This window comes from Herpailurus yagouaroundi, unplaced genomic scaffold, assembly GCF_014898765.1.
Source record: "Herpailurus yagouaroundi ecotype Mexico unplaced genomic scaffold, PumYag 190, whole genome shotgun sequence".
Taxonomy (NCBI): Eukaryota; Metazoa; Chordata; class Mammalia; order Carnivora; family Felidae; genus Herpailurus; species Herpailurus yagouaroundi.
The window spans coordinates 19,605,958-19,628,719 of NW_024412421.1; the positions used below are offsets into that span (position 1 = coordinate 19,605,958).

The 22,762-nt window shown below is 54.2% G+C and overlaps 1 protein-coding gene across 2 annotated transcripts; it reads right to left on the bottom strand.

Annotated features, from left to right (window-relative positions):
• Positions 1-73: 73 nt before the first annotated feature.
• Positions 74-22,578, bottom strand: SLC12A4 (solute carrier family 12 member 4). Of its 2 annotated transcripts, none has more exons than XM_040498418.1 (24): positions 22,464-22,578; positions 17,695-17,789; positions 16,125-16,256; positions 12,289-12,435; positions 12,148-12,202; positions 9,981-10,111; positions 7,972-8,213; positions 7,613-7,827; positions 6,929-7,093; positions 6,754-6,852; positions 6,416-6,473; positions 5,879-6,053; positions 5,324-5,442; positions 3,579-3,677; positions 3,267-3,386; positions 2,955-3,059; positions 2,543-2,711; positions 2,065-2,260; positions 1,777-1,946; positions 1,555-1,686; positions 1,370-1,477; positions 1,050-1,237; positions 802-935; positions 74-629 (listed from the first exon to the last, which is right to left on the bottom strand). In XM_040498418.1, the coding sequence occupies exons 1-24, from the start codon at positions 22,576-22,578 to the stop codon at positions 538-540; spliced, it is 3,261 nt and encodes a 1,086-aa protein (XP_040354352.1). In that variant the 3' UTR covers positions 74-537. The 2 variants fall into 2 exon arrangements, with proteins under 2 accessions (XP_040354352.1, XP_040354353.1); XM_040498419.1 differs by lacking the exon at positions 22,464-22,578 and adding an exon at positions 21,038-21,074 and having other exon boundaries at positions 538-629.
• Positions 22,579-22,762: the final 184 nt, after the last annotated feature.

Consider the following 22,762-nt stretch of genomic DNA (forward strand, 5'->3'; position numbering starts at 1 on the left):
CAGCTCTGGGCCTGGTTTCAGTTCCGCCTTCTTCCCTTGGTGCCAGGGGAAACAGAGACGGGGCAGTAGGAGGCCCAGAAGTACACAATGTTTTATTGAAAAAAGTCAGGCCTCAGCTGGACAGTTCCATTGCGCTTTGCTCCGTGGGGGTCCCTGCCCACAGTAGCCTGAGCCAGATCTTCCTGCAGGTGGGCTGGGCCAGACCCCCCTCCCTCACCACCCTTCCCCTCCTCTCTGATGGTGACATCCAAACAATAAATATGCAATAAATAGCATTCCTGGGCAGGCTGCCTTCAAATCCCACATCAGCTCCCACCAGTCCTCTCCTGGGGTGCTGGATGGGAAAGTCCCCAAACCTCTCAGGGTCCGTCAGTACCTTGGATCCTTCTCCATTGCCAGGCCCAGTCCCAGTCTCCAAGGAGACCTAGCAAAGCTGGGTCCGGGGCAGGGCCAGGCAAAGCAGGGCTGGTGGGTGGGTGCTGGGAGGGGGCTGTTACCCTGGACACCTCCACTCTAAGCCACAAGTGTATATGAGGCTCAGGAATAGATGGTGATCACTTCACGGCCACCGCCACGCACCAACAGCACACGCTCAAGGCCTTCGGTCAGCACCTCCAGGAACTCCATGTCTGTAGAGCATCAGGTCAAGGAGGCAGCACCAGGACCAAGGGCACCCAGGGAAATCTGGCCTACTAGTCAGGGCTGGGGTAAGCTCTCACCCCCTCATCTAGAGAGAAGAGCTCCTGGCCTGACCTCCTGTGTGTCCACCTCCCCACTGCCTGCCTCTCCACAAAAGGATACAGTTCTCATCACCTTCGCTGTTCTTGGGTGGGCCAGGCATGTTCAGTAGGACCAGGCGGGCATCGTGGGAGCGAGTGACAATGACTTCATTGAGCTTCACAGCGGTGTGCATGCGCCGCACATTGGACTGGTCCCTGCAGGTAATGCAGCTGATCGTGGGCCCCACCTCTGGCCCCCCCAAAGACTGTGTACGGCCCCATCCCACCCCCACACTCCAGTGTGGTTGGGTCCATTCTTGCTGCACTCACGGTTTAATATGCACCAGCTCCCGGAAATTGTCAGGGGCGTGGCTGGGGTCCCAGGACTCAGCTGCCATGTACTTGTCCCGAGTCCATGTCATCTGGATCTTGTCAGCCCCAGCTGCAGAGTCATCTTCCTCGTCCGAGTACAGGCTCTCCAGGCGCAGGGCTGAGTGCCGGTCCTTGACCAGCTGGGCCTGAGGAAAATCAGAGGAGGTGGCCTCAGTTCCATGGGAAAAGGAGGGCCTCATTCTGATGTCCCAAACTAATGGTGTCTCCAAAGGCCTGACCTGCCACCCACCCCTGCCCCAAACAAGAAAGCCACTGACTTCTCGCTCCCGCTCTGTCTTGGTCAGCCTCATCTGCCGCAGCATCTGGGACCGCTGTTCCATCATTAGTGTCCGCTCATAGGTATATGCAGAGATGTCGCTGTTATGCTAGGGAGAGAGTGGGCCATGAAGAATGGGCTGCATGGGACAGGGTATCCACAGGGCCACAGGGGCAGGTGACTCACCATCTCTACCACCTCCACCTCTGCCTCAAGGCGTAGGTGGTACAGGAAGATGGCCAGATCCTTCTTCATCTGGATGCTGTTGTCATCCATCTGGGCCACCGTAAAGATGCGCATCCGGCACTTCCTCCACACCTGTGGCACGGGAGCAGGTGGGTGGTTTAGTCACATTCCACCCCTCCAAGGGCCCAGCGCTTGCCACCAGGGCCCACCCACCAGGCCCACCTTGTGCTGGCGCAGCAGAAAGGGCAAAAGCATAAGCATGCCACCGTCGTGCACAATCCACCACACATCAATGTGGCCCTCTAGGTAGCGCTCATGGTTGCTGGGGTAGAAGGCGATGTTCTTGGGCACGAGCAGGGCCAAGTGCGCTGCTGTGGTGCAGCGCACAGTGTCTGGGGAAGAAGGCCACTGCTGACTGCCAGCCCATGGCCCTCTGGCCTCTGCCCTCACCTGATCCCCAGCTCCTCTCCCACACAGCCGAGCCCAGGACCTATCTTTCCCATCACAAACCAATAAAGGTCTTCCAGGCACGTGGGTCCTCGCTCTGTCGCCAGCCATAGGGCCAGCCCAGCACCACAGAGTTATGCCTCATGCCACCCAGGCCACAAGACTGGATGAGGTGGGCCAGCCCCTCTCGCACCTTGCTGGCTACCACCACCTGGCAGAAGCCCTTCACCTTCTCAATCTCCATCATATTCTTGATTGTCTGTAGGAAACATACCAGGGTCAGAAGGCGAGGCCATTAGCATTCCCTCTCCTGGGTTCCCTCCCAACGGAATGACTTGGAGGTGCGGGTGGGGGAGGAGAAGCAGGTAAGCTGCCCACCCAGAGGCCGTGTTTTTAAGATGGGACAGCCATACCCCCTTGCTCCAGCTCTCACGTGGCAGCAGTGCGGTCCACCTGGCTGGTCAGGATTAGTCCCCTTCTCCTAGGAGCCAGCTGCAGCCCAGACACCTCTAGTCAGCTCCCCACCCCCTACAGCAGGCACCTGCTCAGCAGCCTGGGCCTCGCCATAGCTCTCCAAGAAGCTGCCCTGGATGACAGAACCGACGATGGTCAGGCCCTTGCCAGCCTTAAGCTGGGAGGCGAAAGTGAGGAGCCGTGGGTACTTCACGTGAAGGTCCTCGTCTAGCTTCAGCAGCACCAGCAGCTGAGGCCTGCAGTGGCCAGATGGGGAGCCTGAGACCTGGGCCAGAGGTTTCCAGGAAGCCCCTCTTCTTCCCTTCTCAGCTCACATGCCCCCACCAGTGTGAGTAGCAGGGATCCAAGGGCACCACTGGCAACCCCAGGACAGGGAACATGGACTAGGGAGGGAGAACCAGCACCTCTTGACCCTCCCACCCTCACAGCAACCCCCTGAGTACCTTGAGTGGCTCCTGTCAGTCTGGATGTGAACTCACCGCCAGTTCTTCGTGTGAGGAGGCCCCTCCTCTAGCCGTAACAGTGCATAGCGGGCAGCACTCAAGGACAGCCCTCGGATCCCATCACCCCACTCCTTCTCGGCCCTGCAGGGGCCAACCACAAGCTGATGAGCCCCGGGCCCACCCATGGGATTCTGTCCATGTGTATGTGAGATGGAAGGCAGCCAGCCCCCCAAGTCACAGACCCCCAGCCCCGCACCCATGGTGGCTAGTGAAAGATGGCTCAGCTCCCCCAAACCCAGCATACAGACTACCCCACTTGTCCCAGCCAGGTGGCAGCCCCGCACTCACCCTTGGTATTCAATGTACTTGTAGATCATGCCCGCAATGAGCATGGCGACCAGGGCATAGTACCAGGAGGAGACAAACATAAGGGCCAGGCAGAGGCTCATGCCCAGGAAGGATAGCGCCCTGGGCCAGAGTGGGGAAGGGCCAGAATCAGGAAAGATCAGTAGGGCCCCAAGCCAAGCCTCCAACCCCCCAATCTCTCACCAATAGCAAACACTGTCCCTGAAATTCAAACTCCAGCCTGGATGGGGCTCCTAGCTTCCCTCAAAGTTCTTGTGTCAGAGGACTTGGCTCAGAGGTCCAGCTGGCACTTACCAGTGATAGTACTTGAACCGTGGCCGCCAATTGGGTGTCCTTAGGAGTGTCTGCACAGCGCAAGCCAGGTTCACAAACAGGTAACACATCAGAAAGAACCTGCAGCACAGGGAATAGTTGGTACAGAGCGGCCTCCTTGGGATCCAGGTGCCTGATATACATGATCTTCCCCAGGCTGGAGCTGAACTAGGAACTGAGTGTCAAGGCCCTGCCCTATGTGGGCTCAGCCAGGTCTCCTCAGCCTCACAGCCTGAGGCAGATGGGACTTCTGTAAGGGCATCCACAGAGCCAGGTCTTAGAGGACGGGCAAGTGTCCACAGGTTGACAAGGTGGGAAGGTGGGCTGCAGGCAGGGGGAACAGTGGAAAGGATGGTGCTGAGGACTGCTCAGTGTCTGGAGATGGCTGGACAATATTCAGGCCTCTGGCCTGGGTGACCAGTTGGATGAGGGGCTGTCATGAGTGTGGAGAAGAGAACCTCAAGGGAATACAAAAGGGTCATTTGGCATACACTGAACTAGAGATGCTTGAGGGATACCGTGGTGGGTGTAGGAGACTGGGACATGGGCGAGGCCTGCTGCGTGAGCCCTTCAGCTGGCTGGAAAGAAAGGGCAGACAAGAAGGCAGGAAGTCTTACTAGAGAGGGCAGGTCAGGGGCAGAAACCCCCAGAAGGGGGAAATGGTCAGTCCCATTAGGGCTGCAAGGAAGAGCCACCTGATAAAGGCTGAGATACATGCTCTGGCTTGGGCAGTGAGGGGTCACCACCCTATGACGGTGGCAAGAACAGTTTCAGGTGTGCATTTATGCACTGGTGGAGCGGGGCTGCAGTGGGGAATAAGAGAAGACTGACTTTGGCAGGCCTGGCTGAGGCTGGGGGGGCTACCTCCAGGGGGAAGGAGGACCTTTCAGGCCTATAGGTTGACTGGGGCAGTGAGTAGTAGTCCTGTGATAACCGAGCAAGCAAGAGGGAACATGGGCAATAGAATGAGATGTGTGAGGAGAAATGGAGTAGCCACTGGCAGAGGTGAACACAGTAACCACATGAGCTCTGCCTCAGGGATCCCCAGAAATTGCCACCTGCTGATCACCTCCCGCAGGGCACTGGGGATCTCAAATGCCTAGCCGACTACAGAACTTTTAAAAGCAAACAACTTCTGGGGCACCTGGGTGGCTCAGTCGGTTGAGTGTCTGACTTCGGCTCAGGTCATGATCTCACAGTTCGTGGATTCGAGCCCCGCATCGGGCTCTGTGCTGACCGCTCAGAGCCTGGAGCCTGTTTCAGATTCTGTGTCTCCCTCTCTATCTCTGCCCCTCCCCTGCTCACGTTCTGTCTCTGTCTCAAATATAAACATTAAAAAAAAATTAAAAATAACAAAGTAAAAGCAAACAACTTCTAAAACAGATGGGTGGAGCAGTGGTGGCTTCCTCAAGGCACTAGGCACTAGGTGCTTGCTGTGTCCGGGAGGGGAGGGCTCTGGCTGTTCGCTCTGGGAGTCTCCCATGGAGGAGTGTGGGACCTGTTGGTCTCTGTAAAACTCCTGCATAAGTGCCAGGCTCACTCCTGCATGTAGAGGTAGGCTGCGTTCTGCCATGCACACTTCTCCCCATACAGCCTGACACGTCTCCCAGCTGCATCCTCAACACGAGACAGAGTCATAGGGAGGTGCTAGGGCCCTTGGCTGAGGGGTGCTGAGGGTGCGTGGAGCCCTTCCCAAGACCATTCCCCTGTCCTGCCCCCCAGCTCACATGGATAGAATGGGGGCCACCATGTCAAGGGAAGCGATGAGGATGCCCAGCTCAGCAATGAGTGCCGTCAGGAGGAGTGCCCACGTTGGTTCACCATTTGCCTTTCCATGGCCAAATACCTGCATACACCAGAGTGAGCAGGGTCAGTGAGGGAAGAAGCTGGTCCCATCACCCCCATCCCACACCTTGGGCCATAAGCCACAGCCTGGCCTCCATCATCCCCAAGTTCCCCCTCTGGGGCTCAGGTCACACCCACACCTGTCCCAATAGGTACCACAAGTTTCTCTCCCCTCCCATCTCTCCGGGCCTCTCTGTTATGGATGAGCCATAGACAGGCCCTGAGGATTGTGGCCACAAGGAGCTCTGCCAACATCAGGGCAGGGCCAGGGCAGCCCTCAGCAACTTCCCATGGAAGGTTACGTGGCCCTGGGGCCACCAGAGGCCCCACCACAGACCCCAGCAGGATGCAATGCATCCATATCCACTACCCCTCTACCCCAGCCAGTGTGAGAGACCCGCAGTACCCAGGCTATGGGGGAGTGCAGATGGGCTCACCCTGAGGAAGGGAATGATGTTGTCCTTGGCGATGGCCTGCAATAGGCGTGGTGCCCCAGTGAGGCTTTGTAGGCCGGCACCACAAGTTGAGAAGAAGGAGCCGATGACGATGACCCAGGGCGAAGGCCAGGCCAATGTGCCCACCACCAGGTTCCTGCTGACGCCATCACCGTACCTGCAGGGGCCAGGCTCAGGCCATGCTCCAGGCAAGGAGCCCCCAAGCCCTGGGTGGGGCTGCCCAGAGCGAGGGATGTCAGCAGTCAGGAAGGATGGCTATGGTGGGCAGAGCTCTGGCCCCTCAGCAGAGAAGGCTAGTCCACCAGCCCCTATCCTCTCCCTCAGCCCAGCCCTGGTCCTGATGTCACCATCCTCTCAGAAGAAAAAGTCCTGGTGGGGCCGGACTCACCTGGTGGCACAGACCACCATTGGCAACCAGCAGCCTGAGGACATGTGTGGGACCACGCACACGAGGGGAGCTGGTGTCAGGGCAGGCAAAAGCTGAGCCCCCTTCCACAGGGAGGGGCCCAGGTCACTCACTTGTCCCGGAGTACCACACCCTCGATGCAGGCGCCAAAGAGAACCACGCTGCTGAAGTCTGTAGCTGTGTCAAGGAAAGCTAGGCCTCTGCTGCCACTGTTGTCCCCACTCATTCCCCACACAGAACCCACACGCCCCTTGTCCTACTAGCCTTAGCCAGTAGACGCAGCTGAGGATTTCGTGTTGTGCACACACCCCTCAAGCGGATGCACGTGAAGAGTAAGGTGTGTATGTGTCCACACGTGTGTGGTATGTCTGTGAGTGCCAGCTGGTAACTTACACGTAGGTGAGTGCCTCCCGCCCCTCTCCCCGCCCACTCCAGGCCCGGGAAAGGATACACACAAGGGAGGTCGTAACAATGGCCAGAATGGTCCCCACAGGAATGGACTTCTGGGCATCCCGGAGGTCCCCGGAGCGGTTTGAGCCAGCCATAATGCCTCCAAAAACAAGACATCCTCAGGGGCTCCCCTGGGAGACAGGGCAGGGCTGGGTGGGTGGGCAAGAAGTACTCACCTGTTACGGAGGGAAAGAAGATGCCGACCAGCACGGTGAAGGATGTGGCGATGTCAGCCACCACGTACAGGGGCAGGCTCTCCTTCAGGCCAAGGGCATCTGTGGAAGGCAGTCCGTGCTTCTCCACGACCTCGCCCTTCTCCAGGTAGGCACTCCACAGGTTTTCTGTGGGGGCAGCAGTATCACTACCGCAGCCCCACTTACTTCCCAGGGGCAGTTTGGGGCAGCCCAGCCAGAGGCTGCAGATGTGAGAGGCTCTGGGGGTTCAGGATGGGGTGGGGTAGCATCAGCCACAGGGAAGGAGCTCTTCTGGCTAGAGGTCTGACAGGCAAAGGTGGCTGAACCACCATCGGCCAGAGCGTCACCACTGCCTGCCTCCTAGACAGAGGCCCTTTATGGCTCTTGTGAGAACAATCCCAGGCAGCGTCAGGGGCTGGTGACTGGGGAGAGGGGCTGCCAGAACTTTCTGGGGGCTGCTGCATGCCTGGGATACTGGCCAAACAGGCTCTTTTCACTCAAAACCTAGCTGCCAGGAGCCAGGCTGAGAGGACACTGCTGGGCTGGGAAGGCAGCCAGACCTGCCCCCCTTCCTGAGCTGGCCACACAAGGACAGCTCTGTGCTCTACTGCCTGCCTCCTGCTCAGCCTGTGGGTCAGAAGCAGGAGGATGGGAGGGAGGACGCACCCTGGAGCACACCAGCAGCCGCACCAGGGATGCCAGGGATCTCGGTCACATTGTTGACCAGGAAGTAGGGGTCACAGGAATCAGTGGTAAGGTTGGGGCTGTGGCAGAAGAGTTTCCATAGCTGGGTGGCCACTGTCTCATTGTTCACCATGGCCGTCTTGGCACAGACGTCAAACTGGTCCCGGGACAGGGTCCTGTTGCCCAGCATGCACACTCTGTGGGGGGTGGGGGGGGTAGCAGAAGCATCAGCACCTGCTCAGCTAGAGGCCCATCCTGCAGTCTCGGGACTCATGGCATCAAAGGCCACTACTTGGGAGGAATGTCAGTGCAATGTCTGGAGGTATTCCCAGGTTACTTACGGAAACACAGGAGGGTCAAAAATTGACTTGATGCCCCCGGCATAGATGGACAGGATGGAGATGATCACACAGGCCAGGAAGAGTGAGGCAAATTTGTTCACATACTTGACACCAACAAACACCACTAGGGTCATGAAGGTCAGAAAAATGGTCCCATATACCCGCATATTATTCAAGGTGGCACTTGATGTATCATGAGCACCCGCTGGGTAAAAAATGGCAGCTGGTGGGGCAATGTAGGTCTGAAACAAGACAGATAAAGAAAGTTCGATCTTCCTATTTGGAAAGTGAGTCCTGTCATTTTGGTTTTCTTTTTCCTTTAATATTCAGAAAAAGACACAAAAAAACCATAGTATATGAGTCCATTTATATGAAATGTCCACAATGTATAAATGTGATCAATGACAGAAAGCAAATTAATGGTTGCCTAGGGCTGGGGGGAATGGGGAGTGACTACCAACAAGTATGGGGTTTCTTCTTCTTGGGGGGATGACAATGTTCCAAATTCGATTGTGGTGATGGTTGCACAACTGTGAATATACTAAAAACCATTAACTTGTATACTTTCAACATTTATTTATTTTTGGGACAGAGAGAGACAGAGCATGAACGGGGGAGGGGCAGAGAGAGAGGGAGACACAGAATCGGAAACAGGCTCCAGGCTCTGAGCCATCAGCCCAGAGCCTGACGCGGGGCTCGAACTCACGGACCGCGAGATCGTGACCTGGCTGAAGTCGGACGCTTAACCGACTGCGCCACCCAGGCGCCCCTTAACTTGTATACTTTAAATAGGTAGTGAATCATATGGTATGTGAATTATATCTTAATAAAGCTATTATTTAAAAAAAAAAGAATTCAGGGGCGCCTGGGTGGCTTGGTCGGTTGAGCGTCTGACTGGCTCAGGTCATGATCTCGCGGCCCGTGGGTTCGAGCCCCGCTTCGGGCTCTGTGCTGACCGCTCAGAGCCTGCAGCCTGTTTCAGATTCTGTGTCTCCCTCTCTCTCTGCCCCTCCCCTGTTCATGCTCTGTCTCTCTCTGTCTCAAAAATAAAATAAACGTTGAAAAAAAATTTTTTAAAATAAAATAAAATAAAATAAAATAAAATAAAATAAATTCAGACACAGGAGACAACCTGAATAGCTAAACAACCAACAAATAAACAGCCAACAATAATAAATGATAGTATTGGGTTGTGAGCCAAAGAATAAAATAAATATCCAGGAGTCCACACTGATATAAATACACGGTTAAATAAGTAAATGGGGAGAGGACACATTTTCCTTAGAGAAAAAATCCAAATAATAAATGTAGGAATGTGGGAAATAGAAAAACAAAAAACAACCCCCCTCCCCTACCCCAGAAGAGATCCAGGAGCAGAGCCATTCTACAGGCAAAGAACCTGGAGGTGGGAGTAGCCAGGCAGTTCCTCTAAACATCTACTGTCTGGATCTCCAGGGGTGGGCACTGGTTACCCTGCACTCCCCACTACCCCTCCATCTCTTCTTCACCAGCTGGGGAAGTCCAGTGGGGAGGGGGAAGCTGAGTCAGAGCACACATGGGGCTCATGGAAGGGGCACTGGCCTCCAGACAAAGTCCTGTTCACCCTGGTTTAGGGATGAGGACAACATAGATCCTTGGCATAGAGCCCTGGGGGAGACAGACCTGGCCAGAGTCTACACAAGCCCAGGAAGTAGGCTCTGTATGATCACCAAGATCACTCAGTTAAATGCAACAGTTTACAGACCACCTGCTATGGCTGAAATATGCCCAGATGGGTGGAACACTTAGGGCCAAGGTGAAGGCAGCCAGGCCCCTTCCCTGCCTGGCCCAAACTGGTAAGGGTTGAAGGGGAGACTGGCGTGAGCACAGATCTTTCTCCCTCGAGAAGGCCTTTCATATTAGAAGCCCCAGACCTTGGCCAGAGGTGAGGGGAGCATGAGCAGCCTGAACCAATAGGAAAGGGACTACATGCAGAAGACCAGAATTGGCCAGAGCTTAGCCTAACTCACCAGCAAGATCTCAATGGCACCTAGGATGTACATGGCTGCAGCAAATGTTGTTCCCAGGTAGAAGCACAGGCCCACAGCGCCTCCAAATTCTGGCCCCAGCGAGCGGGAAATCATGAAATAGGAGCCCCCGGCTACAACAGAGAAAGTCAAGGCTGGTTCTTCTGTAAGGGGGTTTCCCCCAAGACAACCCCTCACAACCACCCAGTGTGACAGGGACTGTTTTTCCCACTTACAGATGAACAGAGGGTTGGGAGGTTTGCCCAAGGCTGTGTGGTTAGTAAGTGGCCAGGCTGGGGCTGAACCCCTCTCCCATCTGATTCCAACACCCAGCATGGGCCAGTAAAATGACTGCTTTGCTAGGGCAGCTCTAATCCACAGCAGTGCTCCAGTGCTGGCCCACTGTCCTCCAACTCCCTGCACTCGGGCCAGTCCCTACAGCCTCCTCTAGCTAAGTATGTCCCATCTCAGCCTCCCTTACCCTTCCCTAGGGCTGTGTCTGTTAGTCTGACTCCTCCAGACAAAGGCAAGGGCTGTGTTGTCATTTTTTTGTTCCCAGGGCCCAGCACAGGGCCTGCCACCATGCTGTAATCCTAACTCTAGGATCTTCTCCTTAAGGGACTGACAGGGTTGTGAACAGAGATCTGTGTGCAAAGCTGCTAATGACAGTGTTTACAACAGTGGAGAAATAGATCCCAAGAGCAGGAGAAAAATCCATATATATTAGGTACAGGTATAGGTATCCTACCAATTCTGTTTAAATAACCAAATAAACTGTTTCTAACTCAGGATGGTGGGATTATGGATTCTTTCAATTTTCTTTTAAATATTTTTCTTCATTTTCAAACCTTTTTATGGTAATCATATATTCCCTTTTTCCCCCTATTACTTTTACATGACTACTAATAAAGCTGTTATTAAAAAAAAAAAATCCAGGGGCGCCTGGGTGGCGCAGTCGGTTAAGCGTCCGACTTCAGCCAGGTCACGATCTCGCGGTCCGTGAGTTCGAGCCCCGCGTCAGGCTCTGGGCTGATGGCTCGGAGCCTGGAGCCTGTTTCCGATTCTGTGTCTCCCTCTCTCTCTGCCCCTCCCCTGTTCATGCTCTGTCTCTCTCTGTCCCAAAAATAAATAAAAACGTGAAAAAAAAATTAAAAAAAAAAAAATCCAGACACAGAAGCCCACCTGAATAGCGAAGCAGCCAAAGTGAAACAGTTTGAAGAAATTATTCTTCAATATTCATTTGCAACAAAATAAATAACGATAGTGCTAGATTATGATCCAAAAAATAAAATACATATTCAGAAATCCACATCAGTGTAAAAAATAGTTGAATAGGGGCACCTGGGTGGCTCAGTTGGTTAAGCATCTGGCTCTTGATTTCTGCTGAGGTCATGATCTCAAGGTCCATGGATTCAAGCCCCAAGTTGGGCTCTGCACTGACACCATGGAGCCTGCTTGGGATTCTCTCTCTCCCTCTCTCTCTGCCCCTTCCCCGCTCATGCTCTCACCCTCTCTCTCAAAATAACAAATAAATTAAAACTTTTGAAAAAATGGTTAAATAGGGGTTCCTGGGTGGCTCAATCAGTGAATCGTCTGACTTCAGCTCAGGTTATGACCTCACGGCTCATGAGTTCGAGCCACACATTGGGCTCTCTGCTCTCAGCACAGAGCCCGCTTCAGATCCTCTGTCTCACAATCTCTGCCCCTCCCCCTATCATTCTCTCTCCCTTTCTCTCAAAAGTAAACATTAAAAAAAATTGTTTTTAATGGTTGAATAAGTAAATAAATGGGGTCTCTGAGAACTAAGTGCAATCTCATTATCCCTGCTGAAAATGAAAACCTTCTACATTGTCTATCCTATAATCCATAGTGTCCAGACTTTTGGTTTGGGCCATCCTATGTGTTCCATCATCTTCTTTGTCAGTCCCAGTACGCTTTAAAAAAATTACTTTTAAACTAAACAAACAAAACATAAAACATAACAGCAATCTCAAACTCTGTCAAGCAAGGATGCTCCTAAGTGTTGGCACCGTCAGAGTCAGCAAATACGCCCTCACCAGAGAACTATTTGGGGGGAAGGAGGGCGTGGCTTGGCAATGAGGGTTCCTGGGCATGTCAAGGCAGATCCTGGGCCCCTTCTTCCCATCAGGCTTGGGTGGCGCTTACCCACCTGGAACCACACCGTTGGTGGCGATGGCACTCATGGAGATGGCCGTCAGCAAAGTCTGTGGGAAGGAGGGCTTAGGTGAGCAGCTCAGCCGGGTGGGCTCTGTGAAGGGGCTGTGGCCCGCACCCCGGTGAGGATACTCACACAGCAGCAGCAGATGAGCACGACGAGGAGAGCCTGCAACACACCGGCCGTGCCCACCATCCAGGTCAGCCGCAAGAACAGGATAACCCCGAAGATATTCTGTAGGCAGGGCAGGTACACCCCCATTAGGGTGCCCATACTGGGTGCCTGTGAAGCAAAAAGGGAGGGGGGGAACAAAGAACATCAGGGGGTCTCAGGTGCACCATGGAAGGTCAGCCTCTGATCACTCAGAATCCCCTTATTCCCAGGGTGTTTTATCAGAGAATAGGTTGGAGAGGGAAATCCCAAGTGTAAGTCCTGGGGAGCACAGGGCGGGTGGGTGACAGCTGGGGTATCTATGTTGATTTCCATATATGAAGGTGTTTGGGACTGGAAAGGTACAAAACCTGCTTCTTTTCAAAACCCCACCTGTGAGCTTTTGAGCCTCACCTCCCCTTCAAGGTACTGCTCCCTTCCCTTCCTCTTTTCTGCTAAACTTCTGGAAAGAAAGGTCTGTCCTGATGCCCACCATCTCACCCAGCAGGTGTCATGTCACCCATGTCAGAGTCCAAGAAGTTGTCCCTGGGACTCCCTCTCCAGCCTTCAACTCCAGTCAACTCCAGTCCAGGTGGATACTAAGTCCTGCCCAGTCTGCCTCCCAAGCTGCCCTAAATCAGCCTGCCTTACTTCAGCCTCAGCCCCTTGAACCTGGGGCACTATACCTGTGGCACCTGGATGGTGCCTTCCGGTGCCTGTCGACCTCTCTACACTCCAGCCCACTCTGCGGCCATAGAGGGTCACTGAATACCAAGTCCAATCTCATCATCCCTGTTGAAAACCCTCTGCATTGTCTCTCCTATAATCCACAGTGTGCGCCAGACTCCCCAGTTTGGGCCACCAGGTATGCCCCATCACCTTCTTTGACAGCTTCAGCCCCTGATGACGTGTGCTCATCTCTGCCTCGAAGGGTCAGTCCTGCCTCATTGCCTGGCAAACTCTTCAGTTACACCTTCAGGGGGCTTTAACTGTTACCCCTTCTGGGAACTTCTCCTGGGTTGCCTTAGGGTGAGTTGGTACTTCCTCTTGCATCCCCTCAACACATCTGATACACTTTTCTTAGCACAGTAGTCACTATAGGTCATGGTAACAGTTCACTCGAATGTCTCATGACCATAGCGGGTTATACTTGGTTTGTTTACTTTTCTATCATGAGTAGGCCCCAAAGGTACCCAGAAGGTGGTCCTGAGCCCAGTGAGTGGTGTCTTGGAAGGCCCCTGGGATAACCTGCTAGGAAAATCCTGCATAAACAATAAAAACTCAAGGTGAAGATCAGGTAAGGAAGGTCCAGTGGGCAAATCCAGGCAGGATTTCTCAACTTTCTAAGGGCAGAGTAGGAGCCAGCCAGGAGGCCAGGGCAGAAGCTGACACAAGAGGCAAGGCTAGCATCTTTTGAAAAACTGAGCCCCCACGAATGCAGCCTAGGGTAGCAGGGCCCTAAGAGCTTCCACCACAGACCCAGCAAGCTGGAGTGGGGTGGGAAAGAGAACTATGTGGCCACAGGAACTTTTCTAAAGGGTCCAGGCCTGGGGCAGGATCTCTGTGCAGTCTAAAGGGACCTCAGAAGAGCCTGGAAAGGCACAAGTAAAAACAAATGGACCCTTGAACTGGTGACACCTTATCTGGGCTCTGAGCCCTTCACCGAGGCCCTGGACCACACACTGGATAGTGGCAGCTCCCAGCCCTACCCCCATTCTAAGCTGAGTCACTCTGGGGAAAGGGCAGTGTGGGAAAGGGCAGGGCCGGAAATGCTTTCTGCATCCCCAAATAACCTCTGGCAGCCTGCGAAGGTCATCAGGCCAGAGCCAGAGCAGCTGCCATGGAGAGGCTGCCTTGGGTCTGGTTGGGGGCCCACCCTTCCTGCTTTATGCCTCCTTTCATGATTGCCCTGCTCGGACCCATCCTGGGTGAGGACCACAGCTCAGTAGCTCCAACTCCCTAGATACCTGCTGACTCACTAGGGACTGGACCAGCCTTCTCCTTCCTCCATAGGAAAAACCACTGGAACTGAGACAGCCTTGCTATCCTCCCACATCCTAACCCTAGGGCCAATAAGCTGGGCAGGTAAGCTGAAACTGAGCCCCAACATCCTGAAAGCCTCCTCATAAAGCTAAGGGACCATGACCCTTTACCAACCCAGACTTCCTTGTGACAGTCCTGTTGGGATGTGCACTAGCCTTTCTCAGGGACCTTTTTACTCCTCGTCACCAGCTCCCTGGACTTGGCCTAAGGAACAAAGAGAGGCTCTTATCAAGGATTCTACCTCTCTCTCTCTCTCTCAATACATACATACATACATACATACAATTTTAAAAAGAGGACACCTGAGTGACTCTGTTGGATAAGCATCTGACCCTTGATTTCGGCTCACATTATGGGATCAAGCCCATTTTGGGATTCTGTCCCTCTCTCCCCCTCTGCCCTTGCCTTGCTCATGAGCTCTCTCCTTCTCTCTCTCTTTCAAAATAAAAAATAAAAAATAAAAAAAAATTTTTAAAGGATTCTACCATCCACTGCAGGCAACACTCAGAGGCTACCCCCTGCAGGGCTAAATAAGGATAGCCAGGGATACTCAGGGTTCTCTGCCATGTGCAGTCCAGAAAACGACAGCAAAATCACAACCAGCAGGATAGGGTGGGGGTCCAGTCTGTGTGACCTCAAGATCTCAGCTGCCCTCCCTGAAGTGGGGGCTTGTTTGCCTCCTGGAGGAGTAAAGTGAGGGGTGCACAATGGCCTCATCTACCCTCTCCTTGGGCCACCCCTTCAAGGTCCACATTTCATGACCAGGCCTGAGGCTGGGTCCCCAGTTTATCCCAACCAAGAATTTCTTTGGTCTGTGCTGAACTCCAGCAAGAACACTACAGCTGGTACCAGCCAAACCCAACCTCCTTCTAAGCCACAGCTATTTCCCAAACCTCAGGGAGTCAGTAAGGGAGAGGGAGGGCTCCTTGCCTCCAAATTGAAAATGTAAAAAAAAAACAACCCTCCAGTCTTCAGTTAAACTGAGCCCCACCTATAGGGGAGCTGAGCAAAGACATGTAAAGTCATTCTGAAGAGAGAGGAGGGCTGGAGGGCCAGAGGCCTGGATAGCAATGGGGGATGGGGCCAGGAGAGGGATAGGGAAGCCCCAAGAGGCAGTGTTTTGTTCCAATCACCCCCCTAACCCTGGCACTCAAGGAACACAGGGGCTGTTGGAGAAGTCTGCCAATGGAGGCAACACAGTGATGGGTAGGTTTTGGTCACCTGGTTACACAGTCCCAATGGACAACCAGGTTCCTGATTCCCAAGGTAACACCCTCATCTATCCTGACGGATGGAGCCAGAGCTCTGGCCTTCTACGGTAGTATAGCTCACGGTGAATCCACAAATCTGCCTTCTAGTGTACACAATTATCTTGTCTGGCTGAGTCACCTTAGGTGAGTCACTTAACACCCCTGACACTCAATTTCCTTATCTGTAAACTAAGGGTGAAAGTAGCACGTTTCATAGCTTTGTCGTAAAGATGACAATGCAAGAACCCAAGTCCACTGCTGAGCATGATGTCACACACAGAGGTCAGAGAAAAAGCAGCTGTCACTCTCACTATCATTGCTGAGGGCCTACCCAGCCCTCTGTCCCCTTCAGGGTCTCCTCTTTAGCCCACCCCTTAAAGCTTTCTTGAGCCCAAGGCACTTAGTGCCCATCATCCATGCTCACCATACCTGGTACCCACTTCCCCTGGGTTGCTCACAACTGCCAATTCCAGAGTGTTGAGTCAGTCTTCCTGGCAATGGCCCCTCTGCTGCCCCTGACCAGCTTACCTTGGCTGCTCTCCGGCGGGTGCCCTCCCCACTCTCAGCTTCCTCATGTTCCTTGGCGCCCTGTGTGAGGTTGGTGTAGCTGACGAGCTTGCCCAGGAGAGAGGATACCTTTGGGCGGATGTCCAGCTCTTCCTGTAAACAGAGCCACAGGGTAATCTGGCAATGGGCCTGGCCAGTGCCAGGCTACCTGTGGTGGCCAGCAGCCTGGCCTCTGTCCCCTTGTAAGCCCTCAGGCAGGCCTGGGCCTGATGCCACTCTTGCCTGGGGAAGCCCAAGCCAGCCTACTGGGCAGGTGTGGGTGCCACACCCCAGCACGTGCCACTCAAAGACTCAGCCCAGTGACTGCTTCTCTCTGCCTCATCTTGGCTACAATCACTACCAGCGCATTTATGAAAAAGACCTGCCTCAGGGGTGAGGGCAGGGCAGGGCAGGCCTGGCAGACAGGCGAATGGCACACTTCATCCTGCCTGTTCTGCCTGGCTCCCTTCCAGCTATAAGTGGGCCTCTGGGACTCACGTCTGCCCTCAACTCTCCCATAAAAAAGTCATCACAGTGACCAAGGAAGCCAAAAGGGGGATGCCTGGAACAAGTGAAGTCTCTCTTATTTGCCCAAACCCTGAGCTAAACAGATAGTCTTACCCCCAGGCCCCAGGCCTTGTAACACACCTCAATCCCCAAGGTAGGATCCTGGCCCATCTTGGGGTGGAGCCAGGTCAAAGCCTTTGCTGCAGAAATTTGCTGCTTTCTAGGCCAGGAGGCCTTCCAGGGCTCAGGCTCCCCAACCGCCACCTGAGTCTAGGCTTTCCCTGTTCCTGCACCCTCCCCAGCACCGTAGGTCTACCTACGTCTTGCCCACATTTAGTTTTTCCCTGTCAGCTCCCTTCTGACCCTACACACAAGGAGAAACCGGTTTGGAGTGAGAAGTGAAGATGGAGGTCTTTTGGGGCATGTGGAGATTGAGAAGCCCAGGAGATTCTCATGGGACAGTTAGCTGAATGTGTGTCAGAGTTTAGAGGCCTAAACCATGTCTTAAAAATCTCCATCCAACTTCTGAGTTTGAGTCTGAAAAGGATAAAACTCAAGTTCAGAGGCATAAAACTGGGAATGTTTCCAGACAGGTGTCCAATGAGGCTGCAGGTGTGGAGAGAGAAAGTAGATCCAGTAAGAAGGACCAGGCCTCTGTAAACACGAGGACAGAGTCAGCGGAGCCAACCAGAGAGGACAAGGAAGAGTTCACAGGAGAGGGAAGAAAGAGAAATACTGTGAGTAAAGGGGAAAAAAAGAAATCCTGAGAGGAGAAATCCTGACAGATGGTTACCTTGCTGAGGGGCTACGTGGAAATCACCCATGGAGGCGGCGATGGTGTGGGATTGTGAGTGGCCTCTGGGAGAGCAGTTTCAGCTCAAAGGGCCAAGGGAAACAGACAAAGGGAGACTGAAGGAGGAGCCGAGACATTAGGTGACATAACTGTCCAGACTGCCTGCTTAGCTAAGGTCTGAGTTGTGAAAGGCTCCTGCCCCCACTCCCACCTGCCTGCCACACCTGTGGCCCAGAATGGCTCTTCAGCTACCTCAAACAGTGCCAGGTTCCTGTCGTAGTAGTCACTTCCTCTGGAAGCCTCCAAGGGACAAAGGAAAGGGCTGCTCTCTCTGTGGTTGCCATGTCCTGTGAAGAGAGAGGGGCAGAATCCCAGTTAGGGAATGCCTCCTGAGCCCCTAGCACACCAGCCCAACAAGCCAGCCCACAAAACATCATCTCTGTGGAGCACTTCAGGGGCCAGTGTTACCAGGCTGGGCCTCAGGCTCACCAGCGTACCCTGACAGCCTCCGTGAAGGGCCGGAATGGCCAGGGCGGTAAACGATCAAAAGAGTGCGCATCATTTGCCCTAGGGCATGGGTGGGAAGGCCCGAGGCATACTGGCACAACCACGTGTTAACGCTGAGGGGAGGAGCCAGCTTGGGGGGGCGTGGCCAGACTCTAGCCTGCCCTCAGACCACCCCCACCCCTGTGCCCCAACTCCTCTTTCCCAGGCCTATCTGGAATACCCAGCGTGCTAGGCGCCAAGGGCTCGGCGTCCTCAGGGCATGACTGGGTGCTGCCTTCCAGATAAATGAAGCTACACGGGGCGCCTTCAGCTGCCATGGCCAGCGGGCCCCCTGCTAGCTATCCCACCATGCACCACGCGGAGGCGTCCTGGACGGCAACCCGGGGCATGCTGGGAAGAGGGGCAAGGGCTGTCCAGCGGGCGGAAGTAGTTGCAAGAAGCCATCAAGGGTCTCCTAAGAAAGCCCTACCAAAGCCGGATTAGGTGGCTCTTGCACTGAGCAAGGGCTACTAGCGGGAGCCCTGTTGGTCTCTCTGTCCCCAGATCTCAGGGACTTGCCCCAGACTAAGTGCACGGCCATTACCAGCTTCCATGCATCCACCCTGGGGCTGGTCAGAGTGTCTCCTGCCAAGGAAACCTCCCAGAAAGGAGCCAGATGAGTTTTTTTGTTTTTGTTTTTGTTTTTTTTTTTTTTAATAAACCTGACTCAAGTCTCAAAGCTTGTCTGTTTTTTCTGATTGCCCTGTTTTCCAAACTTTATCCTTTGTTAGTTTCGGTGGGTGACATTCCCAGTTTTCCACTGAGCAGGCAGAAGACATGAAGGGCTCCTTTTCTAATCGTTAAATGCTTCCCCCCCACCCCCTCCTCAAGACGGTATGGCAACTGCTGTAGTGCCTAGAGGCCTCATAGCAAATGGAAATCTCTCATCTTAGTTCAAAAGAGCCATGTTGGTGTTGGATGGCAATAACTGTGGCAGCAGTGTTAGCCTGGTGTCCATTGATGGAGGTGGCAACAGAATTGTCATCACCGACTCAGACTAGTGGAATGTTCCAGCCACGCACTGGCCATGCCTTGTTCTGTGAGAGCTATCTGTCGGCCTCCTCTGGTTAAATGCCCAAAAGTCACTTCTCTTGTTTGGAGCTAAGAATGCTGAATGATTCATTGTCCATCTGATATATCCTCTCGCCATTGGTATAAGGTTTAACTTGCCTTCTCTGAGGCAACAAAACTCAGTAGGTGCTGTACTATGGATTCTTTATGACCCAGAGACTGAGAAGTAAAGCGTGTCGATGACAATTTTCAGGGCAAAGTCAGCTCTTCCTTCCCACAGCATGTGAAAACAGTACGTTGCCTCATTCAGTAACCTGGAGTAGCTAAGTGAGCCAAGCTGCTCAGTCTCATGAGCTACACGATTGTGTGTAGGTCAACGTCAACAACACAGTGACAAAGGCAGCGGGAGGTCAAGCCAGCCCACCGAGTCATGTTAAAGCCTCAGGGGGTCATTTAGCTCCTCAGATGCCCTCTGACATTTGCCGTGCCCTTGATATTTGTTCAAGATCAGGATAAAGAGCCACAAGAAAAATCAGAAAACCTAGTAACAGTGCTCGTTATATTACCAGCCCTTCAGTGAGAAGCCCTCTGAAACGTACTCTTGGGTTTTGTGACCAAAAAACCAAACCAAAACAAAAAAAGTGTCTGCCCTAAATGAATCAGATGCTTCATTTTGTCAGAAAATGGCAACTATAGAGCCCATCTTATTTCCCTTCGTGCACTGACTGCCAGGAATCTCTAAGCTAAATATACTCTTTAGATGCAGTCACCATCTGTCTCATCTCATCCTTGCCCTCTTCCTCTTCATGGTTATGATCTGACAGTGACAGTCCTTTGGGGAGTCACTTTTGTTGCATTTATCTCTTCTGACCCTTTTGTGGAAGTAGGTTGGAAATAAATGATAAATTATGCTAAACTCATGCACTTCAGTCTATCCCACCACTGTTGCCGGTCTGTCTGAGGAAAACCGCACTAGTATCCAAAAACTGCAGAGTTCAGCATGTAGCAGTCCTCCCAAAGTGCCTGTGAATACTCCTCCAAAACCTAGCCAATCCCTTGTCCTTTCAGCCATGACTCCAGAGTGGCTGAGAGCCCATCTAAGAGTTGTGTTTAGTCCTCACAGCAACACTTCAGTAGATACCATTTGCCCCCTTTTAGTAACAACGAAATAAGGCTCAGAGAGAGTCAGAGACAAGGTCACCCAGTGAGAGGGCCCAAACCTGGGTCCCAGGATCCACTAGAACCAGGTGAGTGCTAACCTTCAGGTTTCCTACTCCTACTCTGGGTCCCAGTTCATCCCAGGGTGCACTACAAGCCTTTAACTAGAGAAGAGTGACTGGGGATTGCAATTTGCCTGGCTTCGATTCCAGAACCTCCTTCTGTGTGACCCCAGGGCAATCTGCTTACCCTCTCTGTGCTGCTTTGGTTTCCTCTTCTATGAAGTAGAGATAAGTAACAGCCACTCTTCCAACTACCCAGATGCATCAGAAAAGGGACAATCTGGCGCCAGTCATTCCTTGGATTTTCCCAAAGACTTGTTTAATGACAGCTCCAACAGAACTGTGGGAATGTGCAGGGACCTAAGCAGTGCCTGGATGTCTGTACGGCCTTCAGCTATTCCAAAAATTCCAGGGCAGGTCTGGGCATGCCTGCCAGGCCAAAGCTGCTCAAATACCAACCTGAGACCCCCAGTGAATCAGAGCATGGTGTGGGCCTTGGGGACTACCTGTGAGGTACACATATATGTGTGTCCTTACCAGCAGCTGTGAACACACCAGCTATAACTGGGGGCCCAGGTGAGATTCCTCATCCCCGTGCTCACAGGTATCTGCCAGAGGTACCCCTCTGGAAGCTCCCCACCCCTGCCCACAGGCCATAGTGGGCTGGATGAGAGGCCCATCTGCACCCCTTGGAGCAGAAGTAGGGGCCTTGAGAGATTCAGGTACCAGGTTGGTGTGGCCCCACGAGATGGATCTGAGGCTGTTTTGTGCCCTTTGACCCTTTGCAGTACCCACCAAGAAGGATCGTAAGCACTCACCAGGGCGCATTGTGTCCCCCATACCGCAGACACAGCCAAGTTCTGGCTGCAAAGGAGCAAGAGAAGAAGGAAGGGGATAGTGGGAGGAGCTCGTCCGGCTTGGAGGGACCTAGCAGGACGCAGCCAATGTGCCTCCAGGTCCCTCCAGACACCCTGAGAGGCCAAGGCGGGGCCAGAGGCTAGGCTCATTCTGCTGGCCCGCAGCTGCAAGGCTGATCCTAGGCTGATCCTAGGGATGCAGGCTGGCCCAGCCTCTGGGGGAGAAGAGCCTTCCAGAGCTAACAGGGAAGCAGGGGATGCTGGCTCTTGCTGACCACTGGAACAAGGCTCGGGGCAGGGGGTGGAGGTGGGGTGTGTGCATGCACACACCATCAAGCCTGTAAAACCTACATGTGCAGCAGCCCACACCACTGTCCGGTGCCATCTCCACACATAGCAGTCAGGTGTGAGAGCCACAGCTACACACTTGCACAAGCACATACATATGCTGCTGCTATATGTACAGACACATTTTCCAAGAGTGAGTCTCGGCAATGACAGCTCCCCCACCCCCACCCCTGGCCTCTCGTGGTGGGAGGTGGAGAAAGCCGTCTGGAGGGAGGCAGGAACCTGGGAGAAGGGGGGGGGTGGATATACCTTTAAGCTCAGTTCTAACACCTAGGTTAAGAGGGTGCTGGAGTTTCTTAAGCCTGGGTTTGAATCCCTTGAGGCAAATTATATAACTGCTCCACTCTTCAGTTCACTCCTTCCTAAGTGTGAGTAACAGGACCCATCCCATGAGAGAAATTGGGAGGATTAAACGAGTTAATTCACGTGAAGCGCCTAGACAAGCCTGGTTCTGTGGAGTGCTCTACAGATGCCCACTGTACCTACAGCCCCAAGGTGGGATCAACACGAGTGCGCTCACAGGCAGTTAGCCACAGACCCCCTCAGGCAGGCAAAGCCTGGCACCATACGGCTGGGGGAGGAGAGAGGGTAGGTTATTCTCTGGGAAAGAGTCACTGAAGCGCAAATGGACAGGCGAGGCGAGAGGAGGCTGGGGGAGGTTCACAGAAGGTGGAGGAACTGGGGTCCGAGACGTGGCTGTGCTCCCATCCGGGAAGGGCCAGAGATGGGGGTGCTCGGCGGTATTCACTATCCGGGCGGCCCCACTGGCCTGGCCTCCTTAGTCGGCCACGTCTGCAGCCCCCGCCCGCGGCCCGCATGGGAGGAGCTGGGGTGGGGAGGGCAGCCCAGCCGCGGGCGCCGGGGGCCCAGGGAAATAGTGTCTGCGCCAGCGAAGCGAGGGAGGTAGCGGCAGCGCAGGCTAACAAAAGTTGGGCCCGCATCGACGTGTGCTCTCACGGTTCGGATGTATGTGCGAGCGCGGGCCACGCGTGGCCCGCTCCCCTGCCCCCGCCAAGGCCCCCACCCCGCGCGCCCTCACCGTCCGAGTCCTCCCGCTCCGCGCGCTCCCCGTAGTCCACCCAACTGAGACCCTCGAGGTTGTCATAGTCGCCGCGCCTCGGCCCGTCCACCGGCACCACGGTGAAGTGAGGCATCGCGCGCGCTCGGCCCCGCCGCCCCGGCTGCCTGCCGGGCAGTCCCCGCCGCTCCCGGCCGCCGCGCCCCGCCCGCTCGCATTCCTCCCCGCTGCGCTCACTTCCTCCGCCCGCCCCCCGGGCCGCCCCTCGGGGGCGGGGAGCAGGAGGGGCTCTGGCCGGCTCCTCCCCGAGGGGGGGGCTA

Bases quoted from the DNA above. Each gene is read 5' to 3' on its own strand.
- SLC12A4 (XM_040498418.1), bottom strand. From the start codon at position 22,578: ATGCCTCACTTCACCGTGGTGCCGGTGGACGGGCCGAGGCGCGGCGAC. The intron at 7,828-7,971 runs GTAAGTAACCTG...CACCCCCCACAG, and splicing joins TTTGACCCTCCTGTGTTTCC to AGTGTGCATGCTGGGCAACA. The intron at 1,947-2,064 runs GTTTGTGATGGG...CTTCTTCCCCAG, and splicing joins TGCCTGGAAGACCTTTATTG to ACACTGTGCGCTGCACCACA.